Source organism: Fusarium oxysporum, chromosome 1 (assembly GCF_000149955.1).
Source record: "Fusarium oxysporum f. sp. lycopersici 4287 chromosome 1, whole genome shotgun sequence".
In the NCBI taxonomy this organism is placed as follows: Eukaryota; Fungi; Ascomycota; class Sordariomycetes; order Hypocreales; family Nectriaceae; genus Fusarium; species Fusarium oxysporum.
In genome coordinates, this window is record NC_030986.1 from 1,696,545 (window position 1) to 1,717,263 (window position 20,719).

Sequence of the window (20,719 nt, forward strand, 5' to 3'; positions counted from 1 at the left end):
AGAATGGCGTGGGGTTTCGTATTTTAATTGTGTCTAGGATGGCCCGCATGTCTTCTTTTCTTAGGTAGTTTCGAAGCTTGTATCCAGCAAATTTACTCCCATTCACTAATTGCATGCATGTACCGCGTATCATTGTTTCTTTCCATGGGAGGCTCGATTGACCCTGTTCTGAATGTCTACTAGGCACGTGACTGCGCGCTTCGAAGTGAAGGACGGAGCGCGTGGATCGCGTCACACAGTGTAGCTCTCAGCAATGACCTCCACTCGGATTCATCCACCAAACCAGCTAATCAAAGCCCCCAAGACCCTTCCGGCACAACTGACAAGTCAATTCTTCTGTCTGGGATTTATTTTCATCGGCGATGGCTCGTACGTCTCTGCGCAAAAAGCAGGCAGTTAGCTACAACGAGGACCCTGACGACGACGAGATGCCTCAGGTGACTAAGGCTGTAGCGGCTGCGACCAAGGTCATTGAGAAGACTAAGGGTGAAGTTTCAAAGACCGTAACTGCAAAGGCTGCATTTGTAAAGACAGTAACAAAGCGAAAAGCCTCGCCCGAACCTGAGATAGCCTCGCGAGCTCCAACGGCAAAGACGACCAAGAAGCGCAAAACAAAGGCAAAGGACGAAGATGCGAAACCCTTGGCAGATAGAACGGACGTATCATCACTTAAACCTACTATGAACATTGGCGCTCACGTCAGTGCCGCAGGAGGTTAGCCTTATACTTTATTCCCTTGGTTGTATCTTGGCTAAACGTTTCCCTATAGGAGTACAGAATTCCGTCACAAACGCGGTCCACATTGGCGCAAACGCTTTTGCACTTTTCCTCAAGTCACAAAGAAAATGGACGAACCCGCCTCTTGACCATGAAGCCAAGAATCAATTCATCTCAATGTGCAAAGAACACAGTTATAGCGCAGGCGAACATGCCCTTCCCCACGGCTCATATCTCGTCAATCTAGCGCAGGCTGATGAGGACAAGGCGAACCAAGCATATAAATCCTTTCTCGATGACCTAGAACGTTGCGAGCAGCTGGGAATTCGTTTGTACAACTTCCATCCTGGATCAACCGGCGGAGATGCTAGGCCAGCAGCCATTGCACGTATTGCCGCGCAGCTTAACAAGTCACACAAGGCTACCAAGACGGTGATTACAGTCCTGGAAAACATGGCAGGCAGTGGAAATGTCATTGGATCAACCTGGGAGGATTTGAGGGACATCATTGCCCTGGTTGAGGATAAATCTAGAGTTGGTGTTTGCATTGACACCTGCCATGCCTTTGCAGCTGGCTATGACCTAAGAACACCAGAGGCATTCAAGAAGACTGTCAACTCTTTCAACGACATCGTTGGTCACAAATATCTCAAGGCCTTCCACTGCAAGTTTTCGATCTAAATCCTTCCTTTCTGCAGCGGCTGACATCTTTTAGTGAACGACAGCAAGGCCCCCTTCAATTCCAATAGAGATCTCCACGCCAACATTGGCACGGGCTTTCTCGGCCTCCGCGCCTTTCACTGCATCATGAACCATGCCCCTTTCGCGGGTATGCCCATGGTACTCGAGACGCCCATTGATCGGCCGGGTGCTGACGGCAAATCTGTCGAGGACAAGAAGGTCTGGGCTACCGAGATCAAGCTCTTGGAGCGACTTGTGGGCATGGATGCGGAGACTAAGGAGTTCAAGGACCTTGAAATAGAGTTGCAGGCCCAGGGAGAGTCAGAAAGGAAAAAGATACAGGATCAGGTTGATCGTAAAATGGCCAAGGATGCCAAGAAGGGGACTAAGAAGGGCGGAAAACGGAAGAAGAAGGATGATTCTGATGACGAGAGCGAGTAGATGTGCTCAATTGGTTACTGTAGTATGTGTAGCGAGTTTGGCCGATGGAAAGGATTAGGAGCGGACAGTTGGGTGCAATGTAATATTATACGATCGTCTATTTAATACTTCACAGGGCTATCGCAGTTAATGCCCGTTATCTAGCCTGAAGCTTGATATGAACAGGTATCCTGGTTAGCTATAGCGGTCACTCACTGCTTACGAAAAGATTCATCAAGTGACGACTGACGAGCAAGTTCTCATGAACACAGATGTAAACCGATCAGTATTTCCCATCATGATCATAATCATCATTGCTAATCAACACAAGGCTCATCTAGATCTATGATACTCTCCCAAGGGGTATAACTGCTCATGACCATTTATCTTGCAAAGAGCAAGGACCAACACATGCAGACAAAGCTCAGTCAACCAACGCCCCCTCTCTACCGATATCCAACGCCAGGCCTCGAAGAACGACAACACCACCCATTATTCACTTCTACTTGCGATTCTTGCCAAAGGTAGCTTCAAGCCTGCCTATGACACTTTTGAGTCCAACACCTCTCTCACAGTTGGCCCCCAACCAGGTTTCCATCCTCTCCCTGACGTTCTTCATCGACTTAAGCACAGGCATCTTGCCACCATCCTCACCTCCAGCTGCTGCTGCGGCTCCAGGGTTCAGTAGAAGCTCGAAACAGTCAGACCAGAGGTCAGTCTGCCAGTATCGTTTGAGGCTCTCCCGGATCTTGTAGCGTCGACCAGACTTGCCGAGTCCACCCTGGTCACACCGTACAGTCTCGATGTACTTGCCAAAGAGGAGCGTGTGAATTGTACCAGCGAGGCCGTGGTAGTCAATCTGCCACGTCCACGGGCGGCCCTCTCGCATCTCGGCGCAGTCCTGAGCGCTGGTTTTCCAGTCGGCAATGAACTCAACTTCGGGGACAAAAGCGCGCATGTCAATACCGCGGCCAAAATCAATAAGCACAACTCCACGCGACGACCATCCACCGCTCCCATCAGCCTTCCACTGGGCTGTCAAGGACTCGTCATCGGACAGTGCGTCCAAACGTAGCAGGCAATTGTCGGCTTTGAGATCTCCGTGCAGAATACTTTTGGAGTGAAGAGCCTCAACGGTTCTTAGAAGCTCGATAGTAAAAAACATTGCCAGCTGCTCGTCCATGACTGCAGAAGGTTCAGCTCGGAAGAAGTTGACAACATCTAAAAGGGTGCCATGGGGATGGTAAGGCAAGAAGAGAAACGCTTCATCTTGAAAGAGGTGCATCTCATGCGCATAAGACAAGGAGGCAGAAGTACGATGCTGAGGACCCAAGCGAGTGTGAGCCAGACGCATCATGTGAAACTCCCATGGTGTAGGTGGGTTCTCCATCTTTAAAGCCTCGATTTCACTGCGATGACTGACTGCGAAAGCACCCTTGCCCATGGTAGGTATTGCGTTCTCATCGTTCTCATCAGCTTCTGGAGCCGAGTTCTCAACAAGATAAACAGGTGCGAATGCCCCAGCACCAAGTTCTTTCTTGATTGTGTAGGTTGAAGGAGTGCCAGGGAGCTCAATTACTACAGGAGCAGCAACAGGTCCCGTTTTATTATCGCCTGACTTGTTTGCCTTGGCCAGGGCCTTGGCAAACTTGCGGATCTCAGCCCCTCGTTCGTATTTCTCATGTCGATGGTCATAGAACCCAGAATATGAGCTCAATGGGGGCAGCATCCTAGAGATGATCTCAGAACGAACTGACTCATCCACAGGGTTACACTGAGCGTCCTTGATAATGGGGCCTTTCGGAGCAAGAGGCTTAGGAGGGATTGCTTTGCCCAAAGGCCCAATGGATTTGGGAGCAAGGGGTGCGGACATCTTGGGGGGTGGAATAGGATCGTTGGCCATCTCTCGAAGAGGGCTGCTTAGAGGTTCTGAATCTGAACTCCCCTCGTCCTCTTCATCAATAGTTGGAGAATTATCCTTCTTAGAAGGTGTCTTGTATCCACGGCGCTCCATAGTCACGTCCAGAGACACTTCAGTCCTCTCGGTGATGGGAGTCATGAAGGGCAGTCGGTTGTTGGCCACCTCGGCCGGATCCCTAAATGGCCGAGTTGGGGGCTCGTAGTCTTCAGGTGGGATAGGAACGAATGTTGTACGAGCTGTAGGAGGGAAATCTTCAGACACAGGAGTTTCGAGCTCCTCGGCATCGTCGTTTTGTTCTTCTCCAGTTCCCATTTGTTGACCAGTGCTGTCGAAAGCTTCAGATGATTCCTGATCAGGTCCTGGGGCGCCTGTATCGATCGAATCAGATACTTGCGTCTCATTTCGTTCGGTGCCTTCGTCACCATCATCCTCTCCATCAATATGAGGAATGTGTCTTCGAGTCGAAAAGTCGGACCATTCACTAACACTCTTAACATCAGATGTCTCGTCGTTCTCGTCGTCACCGGCTTCACTGGGCTCTATATGCCTTGTTGTACCTGTGCTTTCTGCATCAGTAGTATAGTTATCATCACTCTCATAATCGTCATCGTCTGCGCTCTCTTCATCCTCTTCCTCCTGTCCAGCAGGTTTCAGGGGTGCGTTGAAAATATCATAAATATCATCAGTGGCAGCCTTAGTATGAAGTGTCATGGTAGGCTCAGAGGTGTTTTTCTTCTTGAGCTTTGGTCTGGATGGCGAGTCAAGCTTTGCTTTGACTATTAAACGGTCAGATGATCGTATGATACCGGGAACATGGTGACTCACTGATCTGGGTCTCGTTGACCTCAATCATTTTCTTCTTCTTACCACCTCGTGGCCCCCGATGTTGCTCGACAGCCTTGCCATTCTCGTCATACTGCACAGTGTCCTTGTGAACTGCCAACGTGGTGGAAGAATCCTGATGAATAACCAACTTCTCAACTGTGTCTTTGTGAATGGCCAACTTGCCCACAGGGTCTTGATGAATAGGGAGTCTGTCGACTGGATCTTGATGGATCATTAGCCTCTCTCCTGCTCCCTTGCTGATTTCCTCGATCTCGAGGGGCATGACAGGCTCAGGAACGAGGTTCTCGTCAAATGTTTCATCTTCCCAACAGTGGTCGAGCCAGCCTCGGTCAGCAGCCATAATCTCCTCGAAACTAAGCTCCGTGCCAATCTCTTCAGGAGTTGGGTAGATAGCAGCAAGGTCAACAAAAACACGCTCTTTTTTCCCAGTTTGCGGGTGAACGGAAATTTGATGCTTCGATGGAACAACCACGATATTCTGTATTTGCGAAAGAGACTATTGAACCATAAAAAAAAATCATAACCATACATTAGTCCTATGACCATCAACATGTGGGCAAGCCGGGAGGAAGAATATCAACTTACCGGATCCCTAAACACTGACATCTTAGGAGCCGTACTCTTCTTGCCACCAGCTGGCAGTGTCTCACCCGCCCAGGGTTTGGCTTCCACAGCATTCTCTTTCCTTCGGTCTGCCAATGAGCCGATACTGTCCCACCCTTTTGAGCCCGCACTCATTGATGACATGGCAGAAGGTTGGGCGTCATCGTCAGAGAAGATTGCCAGCTTGGACTTGGAGGGTTTGCCAGCTCCACCACTTGAAGGTCTTGGCGCCTGAGGATCTGCTGCTCGCGCAGCAGCAAAAGGATCTACTTTAGCAGCAAGAGCCGGCCGCATGGTGGGTAATGCTGGTGATGAGGGTTCGTTCATGACATCTGGCTGCTGGGCGACACGCTGCTCAAACTCCTTGAACTTGCGAATAAGTCGCTGAACAGGTCGAGCCTCGCGGTCAATACCCAGCTTGTACACTTCTTCGGCTTGTGCCCATCTATTCGCTCCCTCAAGCCAAGCAGCGTATTCCTCATAAAATAATGCGAGCGACTCTCCTATTCCATGTCGCGACAAGAACATATATGTCTCGCGGGGGGTGTCGGAGAAGAAGTGGATATAGTGAACCCAAAGTTTGAGATATCGAGGGTCGTTTTTGTATTGCCCTGAACCAATGAAGGTTTTGGTTGCACGCTCGAGAAGGGTATGCAGTTGTGATTGTGGTGTTGCTTGCGCTGAGGGATAGGCGTCTAGGGTCCATCGAACATAACGTTCAAAAACGTCAAGAGGATCGTCTGACTCAGCGATGTTTTCAACCTCTTGTTCGAATTCGGCGCGAATGCAGTCGTTAACATTGCGCGTGTCCGAAGGGGTCGGGGTAGACAGTTTATGAAGTGGTGATGGGGAGTAGAGCTCAGCTAGCTTCTTAGCTGAACGACCACCGGGTAAAGACTGGATATTTTCTTTTTGTCCTTCGATCAAGTCGAAGTCAATCAAATCTCCTGAAGCTGACATGGTGAGTTAGTATCTCCTCTAGAGAGGCGTTTGCTTCGTGTAAAACACTCTCAGGGGCAGTATGGGTGTGGTTGTTGTTAAAATGCTAAACATTTAAGTGGGATGGTCGCATGTTATTATTGTTGATAATGCACCAATAGGCTTGTTGCTGTAGAAACAGCCACATGTGGTCACTTTCACTCACAAGCCACATCGAAAAAGAAGGTCCCTCGTATCAGTTAACAGTGTCCATAAAACTTGATGAAACGGTGAACCGTTAAGAGGCAATTTTTCCAAATTTATGTAGCTAATTACTAAACTTGGCTCATAGATTACGCCAGATATACAGGCCTAATTTGTCATCGAAATATTGAATCATTCTCTATTATGGGACATGCACACAGGTTTTTGCACAAGGGGAAATGAATTTGTTGAACTTCAATCAAAGGTTCATTAATTGATCAGTTTGCTTTTACTATTTTGCCTCTATTACTTTCAATTTGCCGTTCTGGTATATGGTCTCACACGCTCCCGGCCGAGGACCCAAAGGCATCATTATCATCACAAGGCTTTTGTTCCACGTATCAGTCTATTCCCATTTACAGGTTAACAGACTTGCGGAAGTTAGCACCAGGGTAAATAGCCTGGTCACCAAGCTCCTCCTCAATTCGGAGAATCTGGTTGAGCTTGGCGAGACGCTCAGATCGGGCAGGGGCACCGGTCTTGATCTCACCGGCACGGAGACCAACAGCAATGTCAGCAATGGTGACATCCTCAGTCTCGCCGGATCGGTGAGAGACCATGACACCCCAGCCATCAGCGTAGGAGTCCTTAGCAGCCTGGATGGACTCGGTCAGAGTACCAATCTGGTTGACCTTGAGAAGAAGGGCGTTGCAAGACTTGAGCTCGATGGCCTTCTTGATTCGCAGGGGGTTGGTGACAGTCAGGTCATCTCCAACAATCTGGATGTCCTGGGTCTTGGAGAAGTAGCTCCAGGCCTCCCAGTCGTCCTCAGCGAAGGGGTCCTCAATGGAGACGATAGGATACTTCTTGCAGAGCTCGGAGTACAGGTTGGCGAGCTCCTCGTATGTAATCCACTTGGTGGGGTCGGACTCGGGGTTCTTGAAGTCAAGATCGTACTTCTTCTCCTCAACCTTGTAGAACTCGCTAGAGGCAACATCCATGGCGATCTTGATCTTGCCGGTGTAGCCAACCTGCTCAATGGCATCGGTGATGAGCTCAAGGGCCTCCTCGGCAGTCTGGATATCGGGAGCAACACCACCCTCATCACCGACGTTGCCGGCGGACTGGCCATATCGCTTCTTGGCCAGACCCTTAAGGGCCTGGTAGACTTCAGCACCCTGGCGCATGGCCTCGGTGAAAGTGGGCGCCTCACTATAACCGCGTTAGAAATTAAGAAGCTTAAGACGAGCGTATCGAGGTACGTACGTAGGAACGATCATGAACTCTTGGAAGGCGAGACGGCCACCAGCGTGGGAGCCACCGTTGAGGACGTTCATGAAGGGAACGGGAAGGACATAAGGCTTCTTGGTTCCGGCGAGGTCGGAGACGTGAGCGTACAGAGGAACGCCCTGCAGTGAGTGGTTAGCTGAGATATTCATAGCATGAAATTCACATGTTTGAAGCTCACCTTCTCAGCAGCACCAGCCTTGGCGACAGCCAGAGACACACCTAGAATAGCGTTGGCACCAAGCTTGGTCTTGTTGGGAGTACCATCGAGCTCGTTGAGGAAAGCATCGACAGCGGACTGGTCCTTGACATCGAGATTCTTCTCGATAAGAGCGGGAGCAATGACGGTGTTCACGTTCTCGACGGCCTTGGTAACACCCTTGCCACCCCACTTGGACTTGTCGCCATCTCGGAGCTCGCAAGCCTCGTGCTGACCTGGATTATCATGAACTTAGCGAGTGCATACGGACAGTAGCCGAAGGGGGTCGGGACGAACCGGTAGAGGCACCGGAGGGAACGATGGCACGGTGGAGGCCAGTCTCGGTGACGACGTCAACCTCGACGGTGGGGTTTCCACGGGAGTCGTAGACGGAGCGGGCGAAGACCTTCTTGACAGCCATGTTGACGGGTAATATGTTTTCTAAGGGTCGTTGGGTTAATTGATTTGCCTTTAGGGTAAAAAGGTGTGAAGGATGAAGGGGAAGAGGAAGAGGAAGAGGAGGGGAGCGGGGAGATGAAGAGGTGGAAGAAATTATATAGCTGATTGGGAGTGGAAGGTTCGACCGATGGAACGGCCGGCGCTCCAACGGGCAGTGCCATGATAGAGCTGAGCGCTGGGCAATTGGACAATAGCAGTGCCAGCCAGTGCCAGGGAAAGTCACTCAATGAGTGGGTGAAATATGCCTCAACGTTGCCCAGCCCTTCCCAGCCCAGCAACGGAGAGTGGTTTGTTGTTGCTCATCACAGCCATACCAAACCAAGCCAAATCAAACCAGCTCATAGCATTTTTTTGGTGGGGGGATTATTCTAATCGGTGAGGGAGGGGTGACAGAAGGTGGAGGAGGGGTTTGGAGGGGGAGGGGGGCCAGCCCAAAGAGCTCCCTAAGGTCAGGTCGCTCTGCTTTGCTGGTGCGCTGCTGCTATTGCTGAGAGTATGGTGAGGGGCAGGGGTATGAGCATTGATAATAGCTGTGACTATTTTATCTCGATTGAAGCTCACCTTAGGTAAAGTGTTTATGTATGAAATGTATGCAATTGGAGCCAGCAGAACCGGTCTAGATGGCAAGAGAGAATGATGGTAAGAGGATAGAGGTATGCAATGAAGATGAGAAGAAAGAGAGAGGAGAAAGGATGGCCACAGGAGGGGAGCACAAGGTGTTTATGAATGGTTTCTGGAAACCATAGGAAATCTGTCGATCCATTAAAAGCCAAAAGTCAAAGCTCACTCCTCAAATGGGAACCCCAGCCCAGTCATCGGTCGACACGAGAAAGGTACCTTATGATGAGATGTACGTAGCCTCCCATCTTCCCGTCTTGTCTGTCTGCACGATCTTCCATGTCTCTCTCACCAAAAAATTACCTGCGAGGTGGGGTCCGATTGACCTTGGAGGGGTGAAAATGATCTCACAAATCTCACCCTGGCCAATTCAACCAGAGGAGGGGTCCAAAAGTCCAGGTCCATTCTCCCCTGGTCCCACTCTACGAAGCTTTACAATCGCCTAGATCCAACCATCCCACATTGCCAAAAGCCACCTCAATGGTTCGCCGCTCACCTTGAGATCCATTGACATTGACATTACTGTAAACGGCCGACAAGAGAACACGCCAGGGTCCCAGTAAGCTACATGGGTCACCAAAGGACGTCAAACATTGCTACTCCCTGTGTCAGATCGGCGTTAGCATTGGGTGATTACTAGCGATATGGAATTTTGCCGCCTTAGCATGCTATATTTCACGCCCGCCGACACAGCGCCGCACCGAGACCGAGAGGAGAGGAGAGGATGGAAAAACAGACCGAGAAAATCATAATCAGTGTGATGGCGAGCATAGCCCACCATATGCGCCTCCACACACATTCGTTAACTCTCTCATGTTGCTGTGCATAGCATCATCTCCACGTACAACAGTCCATTACATACAACTCGATGCAGGCTCACGTTTCGCTCCCGTTGATTCCCGGCACCGCGGGCTCATCTTGCCCGTCGTCCGCCTCATCGCTGCCCCAGACTCGCCGTGCCGGCTCGAGGACGTCTTCCGGTTGGACGATCCCCGTCCTGATCGGAAGCCAAGTTAACTAGGTGCAACGAGAAACGAGACGAAGCCTCCGCAGTCCCGGAAGGCTGCATGTTGAACATGGTGCATAGCGGCATGGTCATTCATTAGTGTAGTTGAGTAGCGGCTCTTACAATGCCTTGCTTGCAGGCGTAACCATGTTCCTGCTTCAATCGGGCATATGTTATTCCCACAAGACACTTTCAGAACTGCGTTGTGCTTCGCTCAATTGTCGGTCAAGGCTCCAGAGTCGGTCGATGAAAGTTGATATGTTCTGATAAACATGGATGCTGATGGAGTGACCTGAGTCCGTGCCTATCAGCATCTCATGAGAATCTACAGCCAACAAGAGTCCGGAGCCATCCCACCCCCCTCGCATCTGGGTGGGAAGTTGACGTCTGAATGCTTGTAAGGCCGAAGGCGTGGTTTGATACTGAAGAGCGCGATATTAACGCCGTGTATCAAACATGATCTGACTACAACTGCAACTGGCAGTCTCTACAATTAGCCCGAAACAATCATGCGTTGTTGGCCCGTGGGTATTGGTGGGTATCCACGAAGCGACAAATCGATTCATCTCAATGTTCTATCGTTATCGACATGCTATGACAGCCTCCCATTTTTAACTGAGTAATCCTTGTTCACATAAATCAAGATCATAATGCTGTCCACCCGTAACGCCGTATGTAGCAACCCAAGTCTATCGTCAGCTTCCGTCACTTAGAAGCGCTCCTTCATTCGTGCCGCAACCGTTCGGAGGTTGCCGTATACCTTGCCAGGCGGCTTACCGAGAATCAGGCTCACAACCGACTCCCGGGCAAGGTGGATGTTCTTGAATCCACCCAGGATGTGAATCTTTGAATCAGCAAGCACGATTCGGGTTCTACTGGCGTTCTCGATAGCAAACTTGGTCTTTCCATCCTTTCCAGCAATTCGTCCAATAGCACGGGCCTGGCTGTCGCCGTGCATTGTTCGCACATCCTTAATCTCGAAAGTTTGGATGTAGAGGTCGTCGAGTCGCAGCAGCGCGATGGCATCGTCCACGTCAAACCCGAGAGTGAACGCCTTGACGAAATCTTCTCCTTTTTGCAGTGCCCCAGTATCAGTGGTATGCTTCGATGATCGCAGCTCGACTGTCTTTCGCTTGATGTTCATTCGACATTGTAGCTTGAGGTGCTCGACCAGAGGAGGGTAGATAGAAGTCCATGACTGTTTTAAAGGTGTCATTCGGTGAGGAGGAATAGGGATCTTGCGAGTTTCCACACGGGTAACTGGGTCCTATCAACGTTATTAGGGTCATTGAAACTCTGCATGACGGTATAGGAGTCTCACAATATCTCTGGCAGGCGCAAATCGAGGCCGTCCTTCCTCATCGATAGCCATTCCATTCTCATTGCTCTCCTCCACAGGCACAAGAACGTTCGCATCGGTAGGAAGAGCGTCAGGCGCATCTAAAAGGAACTCCTCGTCGTTGTCTGAATCATAGTCAGATTCTGTCTCCGCGATTCTCTTATTTCAGATTTTTCTTCTTTTCATACCTTCAACTGGGAGCGGAACGTCCACGGGCGGGGCATCCTCTGCGTTCTTCAAAGCGGTCGGCGCAGGCATTCTGAAAAATGAATGAGTGGCTTTGCTTTGCGATGATCTCTTGCAATGGAGTTTCAAGGCTGTTCTCGAGGCAAGTATATGTTAATACTTTGGTCGCAGAAAATTCGTCCAAGTCAAATTCACACACATCTAAGGGTATCAGAGGTTGGTTTGGTGGGGGCGTTGGTGACTTTCGAGCAAACTGATCAAAAATTTGTGTGGCTTATCGTAGCTTATCGATTGGTTTGCTGCCTTCAGCAGCTAGGCGCGTCATGGAGTGACTTTTCCAACCAGAACCATGGAAGTGCAGCTTTGGTTAGCATTTGCAGTGACGGAATCTGTCGTTCATTAACTCCGACCAACTCCTCCTCCGTAATCTTGCTTCTGTCCTAACTACAACAACAAAGTTCGTTTGGCTCTGACTTCGCCCTATTTACGTTCTCGGTGTCGTATTGTTTTTCAGTTAGGCACCATGATGCTGGAATGATGGCCAAGGGTATCCCCTCTTCTCTGATCGGGCGTTGCTTTGGGATCTGCTTCAATTCTTCTCCAGCAACATTCTCTTCGACTACCATACGTCCTCTTGCAGAAATTGGTCGGAAATGGTCATTCTTACCTGCGACAATCGTGCCCTCAAATACTCGATTTATTCATTCACACCGAAAATGTCAGACTTTTGATCCAATCTCAGACAATGTGGTGCCTGTCACGCCAGCCTCTTCATTGCGCCATACAATTCAACCTCGAAAATCTGTTCCCGAGCGAATAATCCCTCTTACGACGCACACCTCAACTCGTATAATATCCCACTGGTCATATTGGTCATCGAAGCCATGGCAACAGCAACGACTGTACAGTGGTAGTGGTAGGAGTGAGGGTAATGGGTCAAAATGCTCTTGCGGCAAGGATATCACGGATGTTTCCACCACACCAGCTAAAACAACAGAAGATCTGAAAAGGGTCAAGGCTTCGACATTAAACGAAATAAGCAAAGATGTTTCCAGTCAACTCGGGAAACAAGACCCTACAGGGTCGGATTCTGAGCCAGTCTCTTACATGTCCTATCTACACCTGCCGAGAATGCCGCATCGGCCAACCAAAGAGGAACTGCTCGAGGCCGCCAACGGCTTTTGGCAGCGACTCAAGGTTCGTTTAAAATGGGTGTCGATTAGAAGTATGAGACCGTGGAATATTGACGAATGGGGTGCTTTTGTTTCGTGGTTTCTCTTCGGCCACCTCGCCTGGATTATCGTCGGAACAACCACCTTCTTCTCCCTGATCATTTTGTCAATCAACACTGTTGTTGCCCAAGGTATGATAGAGTGTTTCGCACGAAGTCCCTACATGCTAATGTACACCAGAAACACTCGCGCAATGGGTAGGTGACTATTTGACACAGTCTGCTGGCGTTACCGTTGTTTTCGAGTCTGCTATTGTTCCCAAGTGGCGTGATAATGTTATCTCTTTCCGCAACGTTTTTGTGTCTCGACGACCTGGCCAAGGCAACGTCTCATCCGTAAGCAAAGGCTCGTCGGATGCTGCCGCCGAGGCTGCTGCTGGTCGCAAAGCAGATCTCGTGGGAGCGTCTGAAACTGAGGACGATGGAAACTACACTCAATTTGATGTCACTCTTTCAACGGTCAATGTCACGTTGTCATTCCTGAACTGGTGGAATGGCAAGGGATTGTTGAAAGATGTTGAAATCAAGGGTGTTCGCGGTGTCATTGACCGAACTTCAGTGACATGGCCAGCCGAGGAGGTCGATCCTCTGTCATATCGTCACAAGCACCAACCAGGAGATTTTGAGATCGAAAAGTTCAAGATGGAGGACCTATTACTCACCGTTCATCAACCGGGCGGGTTCCGGCCATTCTCTATCAGCATCTTCTCTTGCGAGCTGCCCCAGCTTCGCAAGCAGTGGCTGTTCTACGATTTCCTTTCGGCCAACCACATGTCAGGGTCTTACGATGGTTCTCTGTTTACGATCCATCCCCCGACAAGTCCACGGCGTGGTACCTAGTGGCAATGGTGACCCAGAAGCTTCGGTCGGTTTTGGTGATCCTAAGGCGTGGAAAAAGTTCAGTCGGCTCCGAATTGATGGGTTGAAGATAGACCATCTCAACCGTGGTGTTGAAGGGCCTTTTGGCTGGATATACGAAGGGAATGTTGATATTGTTGCTGATGTCATGTTTCCCGCTGACACCGACGAGAGCATCACCAAGGTCATGGCCGACTTCTACGACCAGCTTGAAGAAATCGTCGACACAAACAGGCACCGCTTCATGCGCAACATCCAAGAGCAAGGCCCTGCTCTTCTTACATCAGGGCACCTTTCAGACTCAGCTGGAGATATTCACGGCGAAAAGCCAGCCGCCGAGCCACAGACAAGTGAGGATGAGCGTCGCTACCTTATCATGGACCTCCGGATCTCCATGAACGATGTCAAAGCTGCAGTACCTCTCTTCACCAAGGATATGTCTTACGTCAACCAGGCACTGGTCCGTCCTATCGTCGCTTATATCAACGCGAAGAAGACATATATACCAATCAATTGCCGCATCGTGAAACGAGCCAGCGACTTCGATGGTAGCTGGTCGATCTTTGACTGTGGTCTAATGAACGATATGTCAGCGGAGACATATGATGCATTTGCGAATGACGTCGAAAACCAACAGAGCCGTGTTCGGCGGTTCAAAAAGGTTGGGTTCTGGACCTTGTCGCTTGCGGTCCATGCCCTCTTTATGGGAATGGCGGGCAATGTGGTGTGAGTTCCCTGCCACAGGCTCCTGCTCTGCTCGAGTATAAACGGAGCATGGGGGTCGAATGACGATACGTGTGCGACTTTGTATATTTTATCGGCGTTGTGTAAGAGCAATGACTTGTGTAAAGGAAAGGCGACGAAGGCGTTCAAGATTGGAAAGTTTATGATACGGCTGACTGTGGCTGGCGTTGGTGGAATTTTATATATGAACGATGAGGACCTCGTCCGTGATTTTACTCTACTCCTTAATCGCTTATAGAAGCAACATGATGGGCGGTAACTGATGAGATACCCTTGCCATAGTGGCAGCGTTCATCACATGAAATAGCATAAGTAGCCTCCGGTATACGAATGAACATGATCTATGAGCTATGCAGACCAGACCCAACAGTGTGTCATTTCTTCCAATGCATTGCAAAGCGCCCTCTGGTTTTTATCTAACGAGTTCCGAACCGAGACACTAATCAACATATGCCTCAGATGCCCGTGGCGTCTGGTCGTCAAAAGCAATTCCATATACTAAGCCCGTATGAAGAGTATGCTAAGAGCACGAAATATGCTCTGTGAAGCTGGTTCCGCATCGTTCCCATGTATGATCCTTGGCGCCCTCCACTCTTCCGTGTATTCACCATCTTTTGAGTCTAAGGCACACTTCTCTCCGATCCACCACCCTCTCTCTCGGGGATCAGAAATGGCAGCAACGAAGGCTTGCCAATGGGTGAGTCGACCGCTAAGACTGCTTGTCGAGGCGAGGCCATCAGCCACGATGCGAATTTGGGCCAACAGTCGACTCGATGGACAGGAGGCAGATAGGTATAAGTTAAAATGGGAAGCAGCGGTTTAGCTTCTGGATGAAAACTACCCTTGCTGTATTGTTTAACAACGTTTCACATAAAGTCATCACTGGAGGAAAGTCAGTACACTATCTCAGCGCCTGTTTGGAGGGGGCACTCACTCTCCAAAATCATCAGCATCGTCGTAAGTCGTGGTGTCGGCGGCGTTAGCGCGACCAGTAACCAGTGACGTTTTCGTCTTGGCGGCCTTTGTCTTCTTGCCTCCTTTATCAGCAGCCTTCTCCTCTCGCATCTTCTCGTTGCCCAGGGCAGTCATTGTACTAGCGAGCTTCTTGATCTGTTCGCTGGGCATATCCTTAGCAAGAGCCTTTGTGAAATCCTGGAGAAACAGGCTGTAGTGGGCATTCTTCGAGTTGGCTGAGATGATGGGAGTAAGAGTGGTGCGGAGAGTCTCGAACTGAGCCTTGGTCTTAGGCTGGAAGAGAGGCAGCTTGGAAATGTCGATGGTCTTGGTAGGGTCGTTGGAGTCGACGACGACAGTAGCAGGACGGGACTTGGCACGGCCGGCGCTGATACCAATATCTCCAAACATGTCGGCGGCGTGTGCGAGATCGGCTTCCTGTTCGGTGCGTCGGAGTCGCTCACGCTTCTCAGCCTCTGTCTCTTCATATTCCTCAACATTGGCAGCACCGGCTCTCTGTTGGGCACGCTCGGCCTGGTGTTCAGCAATTCGCTGACCTTTAGGTTTCTTGGCTGCGGCAGCGGCAGCGGCAGCCTTCTGCTTGGCCTCGGCAGCCTTGCGCTCCTTCTCACGCTCGGCCTCGGAGTCGTCATCGGCGTCCCATGAATCTAGAACCTGTTGATGGGGAGAAAGGTGTCAGCGATTTCAAGGGTCGACGACACCTAGCAGGTTTCGGGTCAAAGACTTACGTCGCCATCGTCCTCTTCGTCGTCAAACTTGCGTCGAGAAGCGGCACCGGCACCGACAACGGGGGAGCCGGAGGAACTGCTGTCGTCGCTCTCTTCGTCGTCTGGATGCGCTTGTTAGCTGTTGTGCTCTTTAAGGACGTTGCTTGCCGTGCAAGCATCAAACCCAACAACCCCGCAAAAGTCCATTTCGCTTCAGACTTCACGGTAGTCCTGTGTATGGGTTCCAGACTGTTGTTTAGAAGGTGTTATACGTACCCCACTTCTTAGGAGGCATGATGTCTGTTCCTGGCAGTATAGTACAGTATCGCGTTTGGTGGTTGACAGAGTTGAAGTAGGGTGGGTTTCTGGGGTGCGAGGATGTGTGAAGGGTAAGTTTTGTGTGAGTTGTGCGAGTGTGGGTGGGTGTTTGATGCTGCGGTACAAAACGGGTCGAAGACGGATCTTGAAAACAAGGAACAAAGGAGGGGAGCGTAAACGGAAAACACTAGTCTGCACCGGATTTAATCCAATATTATTTATCTGAAATGTATACATATACGCTACGAGAAACGTCTCTGTCTAGCAGGTACTTTTCATAGATCTATAAAAACTACAGTGTTAGTGTTTTCTTTTCAGGCAGAAAGCCATTACTCCCAACCAGCACATTCAAAGTGGGATGGAGGGGTTGTCGATCTAAATGAGGGGCAATTTTTTTGGTGTGAAAGTTTTGGCCGATTTAAAAAAAAAAAAAAAAAAAAAAAAAAAAAAAAAAAGAAGAGGAATATTTGGCGCATTTTCCTACAATCTAAAACCTTGACGTCAGTCATGATGCATCCACGGCCGATTTCATAATGTTCCATAGGAACCAGTTAGACTTTATTGTTATAATCGTAACCCTCTAAATTACGGCGTAATCTCCAACTACGTCTCTCTACGCTATTCTTATTAGTACTTTCAACACAGTAAACTCTGAAACTACACTCGTACTTACTTCACCCGTCCCTAAGGGAATCTAAGTGCCAGCTTTGAAGCCATGCTGTTTTTTCTACAACACTCCAATACCATTTTCGTCTACTATTGCTCTAAACCTATAAATATGAGTCACTGATGGTTTACCTTGACATCTTACGTTGTATATCATCGCGGAGGTGACAATGTCTCGGTGTTCCGGTGTAGATTTTTATGATGGCTTACCCGGTACCACTAACACCCATCCTGCGTAGTTCTTTTTGTAGTAACCTATACCTTTATGCAATATGCTTTGCATGATATTTTATATCATGCATTTTAGGTATTACATATCTGGGCCGAGCAAGTATATAATGATGAGAGACATGTTGTAATTCGCCCCTGACTACACATCTTCTTGCATGGTATTTGACAATATTATATATTATTAGACATTAACCTCGGCAATAACAACCAATTCTATGTTGCAGTTACCTTACAAATGCCATCGCAGATGGGTTAGTATCCAAGTTTAAACCAAGACGTATCAGGTATTGCACCCTTCACATGATATGTCAAGCTTCATCATTCTTACCAAGGGAGAATTTGTCGAGTCAATACCTGCATCGCTGGGACTAGACCACGATGTATCGATGTAAGCCAACATCTCCAGCATCTCCGGTTATACGAGGATTCACACAAGCAGCTGACCATAAGCCCTTTGATTCATCCAATGAATACCTATCAGCATCCCGGAAAATCCCCCGTGAGTTTGAATGGCCAAGGGATAATGTCAACTGTGTAGTGTTGGTATCGAGAAATCCCGATACCAGCTGCTGTATCCGCATCAGACCGGCATTTAAAAAATGCTCCTAGATTAGTGAGCAAGTTTTGAAAGTAGTCAAAATAATAGGACCGTTTATAGCACGTGCCATCAGCCTCTTGGTTGATGTCAGATCGCGAGTGATTCCTAAGCCAGGATTCATGATCTCCGCTGCGAGTGCTGTGTAAGTAGTCGACATCCGAGTCCTCCCGATGAACCTCACTCACGTGGCAGCGAAACTTTGGAGCCGCAACCGACCTATGACGGATCTTTGTCATGTTCCCGATTTAGGTCTTCGGGAAGGTCTTTCTAGCGTTTCCACTGCCTGTCCCGATTGCTTGGGCCCCTGCGGACCATCGTAATTGACAAGGACTACTCGTCTGAACGGCCTGGCTGGGTTAGACTTTGACAGTTGGCCCCGGTTCTAGTTAGCGGCGGCCGCGGTGTGCCGCAGACGCCGCTTACCTTGAGTACTTGTCCCGGCCTGTCTTCGTGAACTTCACCTTAGTAACGTCTCTTGTCAGCAATTTCACGCCGAGTTAAAACGGCGCTTAGATATTTTGCTAACACAGAGACCAGAATTTTCTCGTACTCAATTGGACCCCTGGGGTATGATGGGGATGGCGTCTGACATGCAGACACGCCTCTCTGTAGGCTTATCTCTGGAATATATATAAAGGCTCAGTTAGACCTCCTCAAGCAGAAGCTTCATCATACTATCTTCCTATCAAACAATCAGCTCGATCGTTGATAAGCTGAGGCAGATACCTGCAATAAGCATACCATATACTGAAGACACCAAAACTCTTGCTCGCCCCGATGTTGTCATTCCAACTTCAGCATAGCCAAGCTTCACGACAGGCGGCAAAAGCTGCTGCACTTGGCTTTGCTCGAACCATATCTTCTTCTTCGTCTCTGACGAGAGCTCCCATAACTCTTCGAGCCGGTTGTGCCGCTTCCCAGCAACATCGGCTCTTCTCATCGACACCGACACACCAACTTCGTGACTTCTTTCCGGTCAAAGAGACGCCACATATCCAGACGACCAAGCCAGCCTGGCCACACGAAGGCTACACATATGATGAAATGTTGGCGGTCGAACCCGCTCATCGACCTCCCAGGACAGTTGGCGACTATACAGCCTGGAAAATTGTCCGCTTTGCCCGATATTGTATGGACAAGGCCACAGGTATGGACCGTGATCAGAAATCCGACAAGACCAAGCCGACTACAGCCATCGAGGCTGAGAAGCCACTCACCGAGGCTCAATGGGTAAGCCATATCCCACATGTGCAACATATCTCGAAAGCATAGACTGACAAAGAAAAAGTTGATTCGATTCATCTTCCTCGAGAGCGTGGCGGGAGTTCCAGGCATGGTTGGGGGCATGTTGCGCCATCTGGGCAGCCTTCGACGCATGAAACGAGATAATGGCTGGATCGAAACACTTCTCGAGGAGAGCTACAACGAACGAATGCATCTTTTGACTTTTATGAAGATGTGTGAGCCTGGTTGGTTCATGAAGATGATGATCATCGGTGCTCAGGGCGTCTTCTTCAACAGTCTGTTTGTGTCCTATCTGATCTCGCCCAAGATTGTCCACAGGTTTGTCGGTTACCTTGAAGAAGAGGCTGTTCACACCTATACTCGTTGTATCAAGGAGATCGAAGATGGCAACTTACCCAAGTGGAGTGACCCCAAGTTCCAGATACCCGACATTGCTATCCAGGTGAGTACTTATCAACACTCTTATAACGAAATATTCAATATTGATACTTCTCTAGTACTGGAAGATGCCAAAAGAGCACCGTACGATGAAGGACTTGATCCTCTACATCAGGGCTGATGAGGCCACCCACCGAGGAGTCAACCACACGCTTGGTAACCTCAACCAGACGGAGGACCCAAACCCATTCGTCAGCGAGTACAAAGATCGTGAGCCACCCAAGCCCGCACTGAAGCCCACCGGCTACGATCGCGTCGAAGTCATCTAGGGTTGTCACAAAGCGATCACCAACGTTAGCCGAATAAAGCCTCGCGGCATCAGACGAGCTTGTACGAATTACCTTGTCTCATTTGTTCGACATAACCGGAAGTTCTTGGTTTGAGGATTGTAATTCTTGCTTATTTGCATATGATACCACTGGGAAATAGGAGTTCAACTGTGGAAGGAGTTTGGCTGGTTACTTGAAAACAAATCTGCATTTGATGGCGTTCTATTACGGAATCCCTACTCTTGACGGTCTTAGGAGCATTGTTTTAGTTGGGTAAAAGAAGAAGAAGAAAAAACCATATTCCAGTGGTAAACCGTTCTGATTAGTTCAACCACAAACCCTCTGCTGCATGTGAAGTTCGTGCCGCCAGAATGGTTTCGAAAATAATACTTACTCACAAACGGCATACACATGCAACAATATCTTGGTGAGAAACTCGTGTGTACGCCTCCGCAACCTACCTGGCAATACGTAACAATAACCTGAAGAATAACCGCATCACTTTCAGCAACTTCCACCTCAATTTCGCATGTCGAGCTTCCTGCCTTTTCGGGCAAGGTGGGAACCAGTTCGCGTTTATTTTAGTGCAAGGTACCTTAGTTAATAAGCTTCTTTTTCTCCGGTCCGGACCGCGTCAGCAAACTCGAATCTGCTTGCGAGGATCTCAACGCAAAGAGAGTCGCTGTCACGAGCAGCAGGGTACGAGTGATAGCTGAACTGAGTCACCACTGTATATATGCTTACCGACTTGCTCCCCGTCAGCACGCAAATCTTTCCCTACCTCTGACACGAGGAGAAAGAGAGCACAGCCTTGGATTGTGGGGTCGGATCGTGGGCCGCGTGTAAGGCTGGGGGCGGTGTAAGTGGGATATTACGTATTCTGTCATGGCATGAATATGTGTTTCGGACAGTATTTGCACGAATGAGGTAGTGAACATAAGGTAAAGCATGGATCCATATTACCAACGCGACTTCATTATAGTAGGCTCTTCTCCCCCGGGTTACGTTACCAACGTATAGATTTTAGAGTGAGGT

The 20,719-nt window shown here is 49.3% G+C and overlaps 8 protein-coding genes across 15 annotated transcripts; 3 read left to right on the forward strand and 5 right to left on the reverse strand.

The window, feature by feature from the left end:
- Positions 1-362: 362 nt before the first annotated feature.
- On the forward strand, positions 363-1,839 carry FOXG_00033 (AP endonuclease 1; the record flags this gene model as incomplete). The annotated part of the gene is made up of 3 exons (XM_018376070.1): positions 363-714; positions 770-1,381; positions 1,433-1,839. The coding sequence occupies 3 exons, from the start codon at positions 363-365 to the stop codon at positions 1,837-1,839; spliced, it is 1,371 nt and encodes a 456-aa protein (XP_018231579.1).
- A 267-nt stretch (positions 1,840-2,106) lies between these two features.
- On the reverse strand, positions 2,107-6,232 carry FOXG_00034 (BUB protein kinase). The gene is made up of 3 exons (XM_018376071.1): positions 5,171-6,232; positions 4,565-5,081; positions 2,107-4,515 (listed from the first exon to the last, which is right to left on the reverse strand). Exons 1-3 carry the CDS (start codon positions 6,146-6,148, stop codon positions 2,321-2,323), a joined length of 3,690 nt encoding a protein of 1,229 aa, XP_018231580.1. The 5' UTR covers positions 6,149-6,232; the 3' UTR covers positions 2,107-2,320.
- A 284-nt stretch (positions 6,233-6,516) lies between these two features.
- Positions 6,517-9,051, reverse strand: FOXG_00035 (enolase). Of its 6 annotated transcripts, XM_018376073.1 has the most exons (5): positions 8,817-9,051; positions 8,094-8,237; positions 7,779-8,032; positions 7,577-7,719; positions 6,517-7,522 (listed from the first exon to the last, which is right to left on the reverse strand). In XM_018376073.1, the coding sequence occupies exons 2-5, from the start codon at positions 8,215-8,217 to the stop codon at positions 6,727-6,729; spliced, it is 1,317 nt and encodes a 438-aa protein (XP_018231582.1). In that variant the 5' UTR covers positions 8,218-8,237; positions 8,817-9,051; the 3' UTR covers positions 6,517-6,726. The 6 variants fall into 6 exon arrangements, with proteins under 6 accessions (XP_018231582.1, XP_018231586.1, XP_018231581.1 ...); XM_018376077.1 differs by having other exon boundaries at positions 7,577-8,032; XM_018376072.1 differs by having other exon boundaries at positions 8,094-9,051.
- A 698-nt stretch (positions 9,052-9,749) lies between these two features.
- FOXG_17788 (uncharacterized protein) lies at positions 9,750-10,028 on the reverse strand (the record flags this gene model as incomplete). The annotated part of the gene is made up of 2 exons (XM_018397771.1): positions 9,750-9,870; positions 10,003-10,028. The coding sequence occupies 2 exons, from the start codon at positions 10,026-10,028 to the stop codon at positions 9,750-9,752; spliced, it is 147 nt and encodes a 48-aa protein (XP_018231587.1).
- A 294-nt stretch (positions 10,029-10,322) lies between these two features.
- On the reverse strand, positions 10,323-11,674 carry FOXG_00036 (pre-rRNA-processing protein PNO1). The gene is made up of 3 exons (XM_018376078.1): positions 11,407-11,674; positions 11,201-11,343; positions 10,323-11,146 (listed from the first exon to the last, which is right to left on the reverse strand). Exons 1-3 carry the CDS (start codon positions 11,474-11,476, stop codon positions 10,589-10,591), a joined length of 771 nt encoding a protein of 256 aa, XP_018231588.1. The 5' UTR covers positions 11,477-11,674; the 3' UTR covers positions 10,323-10,588.
- Positions 11,675-11,736: 62 nt separating this feature from the next.
- FOXG_00038 (translation initiation factor 3 subunit J) lies at positions 11,737-16,645 on the reverse strand. The gene is made up of 4 exons (XM_018376080.1): positions 16,196-16,645; positions 15,941-16,041; positions 15,172-15,866; positions 11,737-15,119 (listed from the first exon to the last, which is right to left on the reverse strand). Exons 1-4 carry the CDS (start codon positions 16,212-16,214, stop codon positions 15,104-15,106), a joined length of 831 nt encoding a protein of 276 aa, XP_018231589.1. The 5' UTR covers positions 16,215-16,645; the 3' UTR covers positions 11,737-15,103.
- On the forward strand, positions 11,939-14,223 carry FOXG_00037 (uncharacterized protein; the record flags this gene model as incomplete). The annotated part of the gene is made up of 3 exons (XM_018376079.1): positions 11,939-12,767; positions 12,817-13,467; positions 13,493-14,223. The coding sequence occupies 3 exons, from the start codon at positions 11,939-11,941 to the stop codon at positions 14,221-14,223; spliced, it is 2,211 nt and encodes a 736-aa protein (XP_018231590.1).
- Positions 16,646-18,020: 1,375 nt separating the features above from the next.
- FOXG_00039 (alternative oxidase, mitochondrial) lies at positions 18,021-20,440 on the forward strand. 3 transcript variants are annotated; one of them, XM_018376082.1, is made up of 4 exons: positions 18,021-18,209; positions 18,270-18,962; positions 19,021-19,419; positions 19,475-20,274. In XM_018376082.1, the coding sequence occupies exons 2-4, from the start codon at positions 18,510-18,512 to the stop codon at positions 19,682-19,684; spliced, it is 1,062 nt and encodes a 353-aa protein (XP_018231592.1). In that variant the 5' UTR covers positions 18,021-18,209; positions 18,270-18,509; the 3' UTR covers positions 19,685-20,274. The 3 variants fall into 3 exon arrangements, with proteins under 3 accessions (XP_018231592.1, XP_018231591.1, XP_018231593.1); XM_018376081.1 differs by having other exon boundaries at positions 18,124-18,962; positions 19,475-20,440; XM_018376083.1 differs by lacking the exon at positions 18,021-18,209 and having other exon boundaries at positions 18,212-18,962; positions 19,021-20,226.
- The last annotated feature ends 279 nt before the right edge of the window (positions 20,441-20,719 follow it).

Excerpts from the sequence above, each read along its gene's own strand:
- FOXG_00034 (XM_018376071.1), bottom strand. The coding sequence starts at position 6,148 with ATGTCAGCTTCAGGAGATTTGATTGACTTCGACTTGATCGAAGGACAA. Across the intron at positions 5,082-5,170 it reads TGTCAGTGTTTAGGGATCCG|TCTCTTTCGCAAATACAGAA; the intron begins GTAAGTTGATAT and ends ATGGTTCAATAG. Across the intron at positions 4,516-4,564 it reads GGTCAACGAGACCCAGATCA|TCAAAGCAAAGCTTGACTCG; the intron begins GTGAGTCACCAT and ends ACCGTTTAATAG.
- FOXG_00035 (XM_018376073.1), bottom strand. The coding sequence starts at position 8,217 with ATGGCTGTCAAGAAGGTCTTCGCCCGCTCCGTCTACGACTCCCGTGGA. Across the intron at positions 8,033-8,093 it reads TCCCTCCGGTGCCTCTACCG|GTCAGCACGAGGCTTGCGAG; the intron begins GTTCGTCCCGAC and ends ATGATAATCCAG. Across the intron at positions 7,720-7,778 it reads AGGCTGGTGCTGCTGAGAAG|GGCGTTCCTCTGTACGCTCA; the intron begins GTGAGCTTCAAA and ends CACTCACTGCAG.
- FOXG_00038 (XM_018376080.1), bottom strand. Across the intron at positions 15,867-15,940 it reads ACGAAGAGGACGATGGCGAC|GTTCTAGATTCATGGGACGC; the intron begins GTAAGTCTTTGA and ends CCCCATCAACAG.
- FOXG_00036 (XM_018376078.1), bottom strand. The coding sequence starts at position 11,476 with ATGCCTGCGCCGACCGCTTTGAAGAACGCAGAGGATGCCCCGCCCGTG. Across the intron at positions 11,344-11,406 it reads CGTTCCGCTCCCAGTTGAAG|ACAACGACGAGGAGTTCCTT; the intron begins GTATGAAAAGAA and ends ACTATGATTCAG. Across the intron at positions 11,147-11,200 it reads TTGCGCCTGCCAGAGATATT|GACCCAGTTACCCGTGTGGA; the intron begins GTGAGACTCCTA and ends TAACGTTGATAG.
- FOXG_00039 (XM_018376082.1), top strand. The coding sequence starts at position 18,510 with ATGTTGTCATTCCAACTTCAGCATAGCCAAGCTTCACGACAGGCGGCA. Across the intron at positions 18,963-19,020 it reads CACTCACCGAGGCTCAATGG|TTGATTCGATTCATCTTCCT; the intron begins GTAAGCCATATC and ends ACAAAGAAAAAG. Across the intron at positions 19,420-19,474 it reads TACCCGACATTGCTATCCAG|TACTGGAAGATGCCAAAAGA; the intron begins GTGAGTACTTAT and ends ATACTTCTCTAG.